This window comes from Pyxicephalus adspersus, chromosome 9 (assembly GCF_032062135.1).
Source record: "Pyxicephalus adspersus chromosome 9, UCB_Pads_2.0, whole genome shotgun sequence".
NCBI lineage: Eukaryota > Metazoa > Chordata > Amphibia > Anura > Pyxicephalidae > Pyxicephalus > Pyxicephalus adspersus.
The window spans coordinates 850,349-860,053 of NC_092866.1; the positions used below are offsets into that span (position 1 = coordinate 850,349).

The 9,705-nt window shown below is 55.1% G+C and overlaps 2 protein-coding genes across 2 annotated transcripts in view; both read right to left on the reverse strand.

Moving 5' to 3' along the window:
• Window positions 1-6,756, reverse strand: part of LOC140338663 (Wilms tumor protein 1-interacting protein homolog) — a 20,646-nt gene extending 13,890 nt beyond the window's left edge. Inside the window, exon 1 of the mRNA XM_072422953.1 lies at window positions 5,998-6,756. Coding sequence (XP_072279054.1) covers window positions 5,998-6,610 — 613 coding nt within the window. The 5' untranslated portion in view covers window positions 6,611-6,756. The remainder of the gene's footprint in view (window positions 1-5,997) is intronic.
• Window positions 6,757-8,802: 2,046 nt separating this feature from the next.
• The window catches only part of UBA2 (ubiquitin like modifier activating enzyme 2), a 9,281-nt gene continuing 8,378 nt past the window's right edge, over window positions 8,803-9,705 (reverse strand). The window contains exon 17 of the mRNA XM_072422952.1: window positions 8,803-9,494. Within this exon, the coding sequence (XP_072279053.1) occupies window positions 9,304-9,494 (191 nt within the window). The 3' untranslated portion in view covers window positions 8,803-9,303. The remainder of the gene's footprint in view (window positions 9,495-9,705) is intronic.

The window sequence follows — 9,705 nt, forward strand, 5'->3', positions numbered from 1 at the left end:
GGGGCAAATCCCCACCATCAGTACCTGACCTCACCAATAGGGGCAAATCCCCACCATCAGTACCTGACCTCACCCATAGGGGGCAAATCCCCACCATCAGTACCTGGCCTCACCACTAGGGGCAAATCCCCACCATCAGCACCTGAACTCACCAATAGGGGCAAATCCCCCCCATCAGTACCTGACCTCACCAATAGGGGCAAATCCCCACCATCAGTACCTGACCTCACCAATAGGGGGCAAATCCCCACCATCAGTACCTGACCTCACCAATGGGGGAAAATGCCCACAGACACCCCTAGACTTCCCCTAAGAATGGAGGATGGTATTTGGGGCAACTTCATACTAAAGGCCATGGGATGGAGTGGATCCATATTATTAGCCACCATGTTTTTAGGATGGAACTCCCCAACAAGCTCAGGTGTGGTCAGGTGACCCCATTCGGTGTTTCCTATACTAAGGTGACTACGGTGAGGATTTAGGATCCCGCCCAGAGTTGCTCTTCTACCCCAGTGCCCCCCCTCCCCCTCTACAAACACCACAGCCAGACATTGCGGCATCCTCGGTGTCTTTGCCCCGATCCCCCATGGCACAGTTGGGTTCATCCGGCCCCCATACAATTCTCCCGGGTCAGTGTACCGGATCGCATGCAAAGAATTTCCCCCACCAGACAAACACGCCGAAGGTTTGAGGCAGCAATGCAGACAAGTTGCGGCACGACAGCCCCCCCACCCCCTCAGTGTTTATTCTGAGCAGAATTGGTGTCATTTCAGTCCGGTGACTGCAGAGCGGAGACATAATGACGGCTTTATGCTGAATAAATAAAGCTTTGTGGTTTGTGAATTAAAGACGACGGGCGGATGAGACGCCACCGATCCTAACTGCTTCCGATACGGCAAAGATCTGTAATTATGGAGCAGGGGCCACTCTGGGCCCCGGGGTACAGAGACGCCAAAGTGAATGTTCAGGACAAGCTGAGGACTGCGCTGGGACTTGTAGTTCCCCAACGTACGGAAAGATGAATATGAATCTTGAAAATGTGCCCCAATTGTGAACCAACCCCAGGTTAAAATTGTTTCCACACTTATAAAGGGTCGAGCAGTAGATTCACCAACCGGACATTCACCCATAACCCATTCATCCCTTGGATGCCCCCTAAAGATACCCCGGTGAATATCTGTGGGTAAAAGAACCCTTGGGGGGGGGGGGGGATTAGGCCATTGTCTCCCTAGGATGATGCAGACAATTAGGAGAATCACAGTCGGTGTCTGTGTGGCCCTACAAAGCCTGGCTGGGGGCCACTGCTAATATTTGGGTATGGAGGCTTCCTAAGTGCTGGAAATCTTGGCTCAGATGCTTTTAGCAGCGGTAGGTGGCCCCGGGTTCCGTTCTAACACAGATATCGGCCCCTCTATAGGCACCGAAGGGCCCGGGTTGTAGCTGTGTGGTCACTAACCACCTATCTGTGTCCCCAGAGCCCCCCCAATGTATGAAATGCCCCAATCAGGAGAATCCTGGAATTCCAGAAATTCTGCAGCCAGTGGATTCCTGGCTGGGCAGCGCCGGTAGCCGTGGAGGGGTTAATGTGGTGGCCACAGCGGCCTGGAATGTGCTCATGTGGACCGATTGTGTTTGCCTGGCTGAACGTGGCCCTTTGTGAGCTGAATTCCCCATTGTAGACGGCTCGTCCTCTGACCTCAAACAGCTCGCTGGCTGAAAGGAATTCTTCTGGGGGGGGAGAAAAAATCCCGGCCCAGGGATCTGCGGCCCAGGGATCTGCGCTCCTCACTCTGGAAATTTCGTAAATATTTCCAACGTGTGCAGGCCCAGATGTGAGAGAGTCCATGGGGACCCCTTGCCATCCGGGACCCCCGTCAATCCCAGGGACCCCCTGCCGTCTGGGACCCCTGTCAATCCCAGGGACCCCCTGCCATCTTGGGACCCCCCTGCCAATCCCTGGGACCCTCACACTATTCCCGGGACCCCAGCCATCCCAGGGACCTCCCGCCAATCCCAGGGACCCCCCATTATCCCCAGAACCCCCCCAATCCCAGGGACCCTACGCCAATGTAGCCATACCCCCTTCTTCTGCGCCAATGGGGGCATCTAGTAACCCCCACGGCCTCCAGTACTGCACCCCAGTGGCCACCCCATACCCTCCACACCTGTGGCACTGTTCTGGGGCCAACCCATACCCCCTGCTCCTGCACCCCAGGGGCCAATCTATACCTTTATTCTCATGCCCCAGGGGCCAACCTGTTTTACCTACATCTTGTGCCAGGGAGGCCACCCCATACCCTTCTCCTGTGCCCAGGGCCATTCTGTATCCCTCCCCGCCCTCCTGTACCCCCCACTTCTTATGCCCCGGGGCAAATCCCATACATCAGCACCTCAATGTTTTGCAGCACCCTGGAACTTCTCTTGCACAGCTCTGAACTGGATGCTAAGGTGCACCGCACATGTGGGGTGATTTTTGCCCCCCCTGATATGTCTGAGCGCCCCCCTATTTCTAGCCCCTCCCCTCATAACTAGCTCCTCCCCTATATCTAGTCCCTCCCCCAGGCACTGATACATGCACATCACAGGCACTCATCATGGCCGTCATAGGAAGGGTTCAGCTTTCTTCAGGTGAGCAGTTGGGCTGTATGAGAGCCATGAATGTGGCCCCGACAAGGGGAATAGTGGGGAGTCTGGGGACAGAGGGGCCCGGGCCCTTTTCTCAGATTTGTGATAAATCTTTCACTTGTGTCATAGTCTGAAGTTTCAGCATGGGTGACCCCAACATGAAATGCCAGTCCTCGGGTCATTCTCTAGGTCCTATCCCCTATTGGACCCACCCTTCCCTTAGCCAATCAGGATCTCTTTATTGACTCGCGGGATTCTGAGACCGGGCCCCTGCGTGGAATCCTATAGGTAGGTTGTGAGATCAGCTGAGCCATGGCAGCCTCAGAGCGGCCGGCTGAAAGAGCCAACCAATGGAGAACCTGGGAATGGAAATAGAAGAGATTCTGACATTGGAAGATCCCTGCACAGCCTGGAAGATCCCTCTGACTTTTCACTGAGGAAAGGAAGGCAATAAGGTGGTGAATTCACCCTGGCCAATCCGGGAACTACAGACCATGGCGGGTGACTTCCTATTGGTAGAGATTTACCCGTCTATGGCCACCAACCGAAAGATCTCCACAACAAGCAAATCAGATCTAACAATGGCTGCTGGGACAGGAAGTACTGAATCCAAAAATCTACCAATCACAGGACACCCACAGGAAAAGGGTCACCAAGCCCCCAGGAAGCTGGTAGGGCCAGATCTATAGGACCCCCCCCCCCCCCATGGGCTGCACCCCACCAGCTCATCATCTCATCACACTGAATATAAATCAATAAAATCAGTTCCCGCACCGTCCTCCAATCACAGCTCAGCTGCTAAGTTGTTGTGACCAATCAGTATTAGAGAATGCTTCCATACAATTTACATACTTTTCTCCTATTGGACTGCACATAGATTAGGGGGTGTGGCAATGCCATTGGCTGATTTTCATTGGAAGGATGATTTATATATTGAACAAGATGATCAAACTGAATGAAGTTGTGTGCAGCCAATATTATTCTTACATTTTGTGTATAAGGGGGGCAAATTACAGGTCTCTGTACCTGGGGGGGTAAATAATCACCGGTGCTGACTGGAGGTGCCGGATCTCCAGTTACCTCTAATCCAGCCGCTCTTTTGTTAGAGGAGCACAATGGCTGCACCAATAACAAACCAATAGCGAGGCTGTATTCACAAGGCCACGCCCCCTCTATGCAAAAAACACAGAATAAAAACAGAAATATAAAGAATTGCGTGGGGGAGAAATGGAAGAAAAACACCAAATTCATACCGCAGGCTGCAGGGCGGGGATATTATTGGGGGGTGGCAGAATATTTTGGGAGGAAGAGAGGGGGTCTCTAGCGTTTTTCGGATCCTGGCCAATGATGTGGCCCCGTCTGTCACTATACCAAGCCCAGCCATGCCAGATCACCAGGAACTGACAGTCAGGGGCCCCTATTGTATTTTATTTGGGGGGGACACAGCTAGGACCCCCCTCCCCCGTATGGCCCTCACTCCATTATACCCAATAATCATTGCCCACCATTCCTTAGCTTAGCCCAGCGGGGGGTTCTGATAAATCGGACCGCTTAGTGTCCCACCTGTAATCAGAAAGAATTTCCTCCATCACAGAATGATAGGAAGCCGACACGTTTCAGGGGTGACAACATCCCTTCCTCAGGGCTCTGTATGGGGGCGGAGCCTTCGATGATAAGCCCCAGAACCAGACCCTCCCCCCTCCCCCATACACAGAAGTCCTGATTACAGGTGGAACATTTTCAGCCCCGAAGTTTGTTATTCTGGACGTGCGTCATATCACTCAGTCACATGACCCATAAGCCCCTCCCCCGTCCTAGACCACAATCCACCCACGGGCATTAGCTTGCCACCAGCGGGGTCACTTCCCTCCTGTCTATGGGGTCTGGTAGTTTAATATGGGCGCTCACCAATGCTTGGCTGGCTGATCCAATCTTTTAGAACCACCCCCCAGGGAGCCACCCAGACTCCTCCCACTGGGTACCGCAGAGGCAGAGCCAACGTCTAAAGCCCAAATGTTACAAATTCTGTTTCTGATGGAGCTGGGAAGGGTTGGAGACTCCGGTGCTTTTTATTTGCAGTCTGTGACCCCCGGTGGGGAGATTTCCCCTGGTGTCAGCACAGGAAATGATGGGAAATCTTCATTTCTATGGCGGTGACAACTGCAGTTTGTTGTATGGGGGTCGCAGGAAGAGGAGGGGGAAGTCTCCCCTATTGTGACAGGGGGGGGGGGGGAATATTTTCCAGTGTGCTGGCCCAAGCGCTCCTCAGTGAATGCTCAATAACCCATTCATCCTCAAATCACAACATTCACAGTGGGAGTGCAGACACAGACAGGTCCAGGCAGATCCCCAACAAAGTCACCCAACACCGGATCCCTGCCAGGGATCACCGGATTCCAGAACAACCTGAAATTCTGCACCCTAGGGAAGAGGGGGGCAGGGATGATATTTTCTGCATTCCAGGATTGGTACCCAAAATCTAGGTGACAGGGGGAGGGGGGTGAATCAGTCATACACATACAGTGAATCTTTTCATTCATCTTGTTGCCAGTGGGGCAATATTGGGCGAGGGGAGATCCCAGCGCACGTGGCGCCCTATACAAAGCGATCGGTGAGCAGACAGATTACCGGCACAGACTGGGAGATTTCTGAAGTCATCAGAACCAACCGGCAGAAGTCTCACCGAATGTTTTCACCCCTCAATGCCAACGCACTAATTCGGTCCCAACCCATCCCCCACCCCCAGGTGACATCCCAGACTGCAGCTTGGTACAACCACAGCCCCATCGCCCACCTGAGCTTGGCACGCCGCGGGTTAATGCAGGAGATATTCTATGTGAATGAGCCGCAGAACAGAGCCGCCATTGTCTGCCCGTTACTCCAATCTTTAACCCTCAGAGAGCCGGAGATCCCCACTGTGCCCAGAATACCAAACCCAATGCCCATGTGGGGGGGGGGGTCGCTCCCAGTGCCCGGCTTACCTGTGTGTGGGGGGGTGGAATTAGTTTTTTTTTTTAAATCAGTGACAAAACAAAATGCCAATCCTGATCTGTGCCACTGGGTCTGTCCAATCAGGTGACAACACGGCAAAACGGCACAGCCTGGCACCTTATGTAATGGACAGAGCTGGGCACATTGGGGGCATTTGCCAAATTTATCTCGGTGAATCTCTTTGATTCAGCAGATTCACCCGGTCTGGGAGTGACAATTCGGTTATTTGGCGGGTGTACCCGATACATAAAAACAGAAACGGGGAGCAGTCCGGACGGTGAATGTGGCCAGTTGGGTGTTATATGGGCTCCTCACAGGCAGACCATTCACCCGATTGGCCAGACACCCCGGGCTCCCCCCCGGTATGAAATGGGCACTTACCGAAATATTCCTTCTTCATGTGCATCTCCAGCTCCTTCTCCAGCTCCAGGGTGAGCGCCTCCAGCCTCTTCTCGGCCTGGCTTGGCCCGCTTTCCTTGGACGGGGTCACCTGGTAAGGCACCTTGAATCGGTGGACCGTGGCGGAGCCCTTGGCGGCACTGAAGCTGTAGGTGACCCCGGAGGAGTCAGACAGATGTTGCTGCTGATCGTGGCGTGGTGGGGACTGGGCGAGGACTCTGTAGTGGTTTGTTTCCCCCGGATCCTCTTCCTGTACGCTGGGCCCCAGCATGGAGGAGCGAGGGGAGGGCACTGGCAGGTCACCGTACGCCCCCAAGGACCCCCGGGAGCTGCGGGAACTCCGGGAACTGTGGCTGGAGATGCTGGAGCGCGGGCTGGCCACCGACGGGTTGCAGCTGCCCAACGTGGCCGCCCGGCCGTCCTGCAGGCAGACGCTGGAACGGGGGCTGACCAGGGTGCCGTGCCCGTCCATTTCGAGGTTCCCAGGGGCCGGCACGTAGCGGGGGTCCGAGTAGCTGGAACGTGGGCTGGTGGTGCAGGAATACTGGCTGGCGGTGCTGGAGCGAGGACTGGCGTGCCGCTGGTCGTACCCCATACTGATGCCGCTGGTTCGGTTGCTGCTGGGTTTGGACCCGCCGCCGTCGTAGCCGGTCAGACTGGCACGGGGACTCGAGTGCTTGCTGGTGTCACTGGCCGTGCTGGCGTAACTGGAGCGGGGGCTCAACGTAGGACCCTCGTATTGGCTGCATCGGGGGCTCACCGCCGGACCCTCGTATTGGCTGCACCGGGGGCTCACCGTCGGACCCTCGTATTGGCTGCACCGGGGGCTCACCGCCGGACCCTCCGGACCCTCGTATTGGCTGCACCGGGGGCTCACCGCCGGACCCTCGTATTGGCTGCACCGGGGGCTTCCGTATTTATCGCCGGGGACCACCAGGCTGGAGCGGGGGCTCATGGCGCTGATGCTGGAGCGGGGGCTGCTACCGGTGGCGTACATAACACTCCGTGGCCCCCCCTCATAGTTGCCCCGGTACAGCTCCGCTGAGTACCTCTTGCCCCTCTCACCCGTGTAACATGGCAGGGCCACCTCAGACTGGCAGGCCGAATCCTCTAGGCACAGCCCCTCCATCAACCGGCTGGCCTGAAGGCCCAACTCCTCCGGGTAGCGCTCCATAGAGGGAAGAAACCGACACTGGCGGCCGGGGACCCCGAGACACCCACCGCGGACTACTTCCCGCCTTCCCCGGCCGGAGGAATGTGCGGAGGAGCACCGAGTACTGCGGTCTGAGGAATGTCACCGCCTCACCCCGCCTTCCGCCGAGATCACTCCGCCCACCTCTGAAGACCGCCCACCTAACACAAAGCCCCGCCCACCAATGCGCGCCGGGACTACATACCGTACGGGCAACAGAAACTGAGGGGGAGGGGCTGCAGCGTATGTACCGGGGAAAGAGGGAAGGTGCTGCACTGTATGTACCGGGGAAGGGGGGAGGTGCTGCACTGTATGTACCCTAGGGGAAGTGCTGCACCGTATGTACTGAGGGGGGTGTGTAGTTGTCGTTGTTGGATTCTCGCTCTTGGGGACAGGGCTGTCCCTATACAGTATCAGGGGGACGTTGGCTCTGAATGTTGGGTTTGCTCCTCCATATTTGCAGTGGAGATCTGGAAGCCGGAAGTGTGGGGTCCAAAAGGAATAAACTCCCCAATAATCACGTGTTGTCCCCGGTGCTCAGTGTAGGGTTTATTCCTTTCGAGGCGGGCCTACTATAATAATGACCAATAAGAATCCGCTATGTGCACTAATCCCGCCCCCTTCTCACGTATCTCCTCCCATCTCCCCTCCCACAAAATCAAACCCGATATTTCCTTTCACACTTCCTGAGGCTCTCCGCCTGCTCTGTGGAATAAATCAGTTGGTGCGGATCGCCATCTAGTGGCCAATCAGGAAATAACACCACCCACACTGTATCATTCTGTATCCAAATCTTTATTTGTTGCTTTATAACAGAGATCCTTCCCATGGTGTTTGTGTAATTCTCCATTGTTTGTGTAATAAAGCTTTCACATCACGTAGTGGGGGAGTCCAAAATCCTTCCTTATATCTGCAGGTAATGTACAATTCTTAATTGGGGGTATGACACCACAACACTGGCCCACTCGGAAACCAGGCACCCCCCCCCCAGCGACCCCGGGTTTTCCACTTGGTAACTGGGCCTTCACCAACACCCAACCCCCCCCAGCAACCACAGGGGCCTACATCCCCCCCCCCCCCCAACGACTCAGGGGCTTACCCAGGAACGGGGCCTATCCCCCCCAAAAGCAACCCTGGGGCCCACTCGGAAACCAGGCCTTTACCACCCCCCCTCCCTTAGCGACCCCGGGGCCCACTCAGGAACTAGGCCTTCTGCACTGCCACTATGGAAACCCCAGGCATTCACACTCCCCCCCTCAGGGGCCACTTGGGAAAAGGGCCTTCACCCCCCCCAGGGGCCACTTGGGAAACGGGCCTTCATCCCCCCCCAAGGGCCACTTGGGAAACGGGCCTTCATCCCCCCCCCCAAGGGCCACTTGGGAAACGGGCCTTCACCCCCCCCAGCGACTTCATGGCTTACCCAGGAACCAATAATTTACCCCCATTTAGCGACCTCAGGCCCACTAAGGAACTAAGCCTTCACTTCCCTTAGCGACTCCCCAGCCCGGGGCCCACTCAGGAACCGGCCCTCCCCCTTCCCAGTGACCCCCCTGACATTGTCCCAGGCCCACTCAGGAATATTCATGACTCGCAGGTATACAAGACGTGTTTTATTTGGTCCTTTCAGAGGTTACAGTAAGGAGCGATTTTGCATTTTACAAAACAAGGAATATAAATAACCTGAAACAAAAGCACAAAGTTCTGTCCTGCTTACAGTAAGGTACTGAGCACCTGTTACCGCGGATGGAGAGCCCCGCCCCCTGCAGGGCACTAAAGGCATGACGCAGCGCTTTGTAGGGTGTGAAAAACATTCGGCTCTAGAAAGTCCCTTCTCTACCCTAAGTATAAAAAATACGTAACAAACATAAATACAAAACTTCCGGATACCACAGTACGACGTGCTAAACGTGTAACAGGGGCCCTGCCACACACAAATCATCATGGCTTCCCAACATCTGAGAAACGCAACACAATAAAAGGAGCCGCTGGATTGGGTGGCGTGATAAGGGGGCGGGCATTCTAGCTACAGACGTTTAACACACCCTAATCAGAGTCACATGACAAAATATGAAATCATAGCGGCATGCCGCGTGCACTCAGTCCAGCGCGATAATGTCATCATCCTGCTCCTCCGCCGGATCCACCCGCTGCTTCTTACTGCTGACCACTTCATCGTCAGACAACTTCCTCTTCAGCGTGGAGCTCTCCATGGTGACGTCCATGTTACTGGAAGATGATGGACCCTCCTCATCCGAATCCACAATCAACACGTCATCTTGTTCTGGGGCTGAAGGGAGAAGAGCGACCCCTTCAGTATAAAAACTGGTACTACAGGACGGGGCAGAAACTTCATAGACACCATCACTACAGGGAGGGTGCGAGTATATTAAGAGTGTCAGCTCCTCTGTACTGAGACTGATGGGACTGGCTCAGTGTTCTCTGTACAGCACTATGGTATATGTCAGAGCTATATAAATGTATAATAATAGTGTGTGACT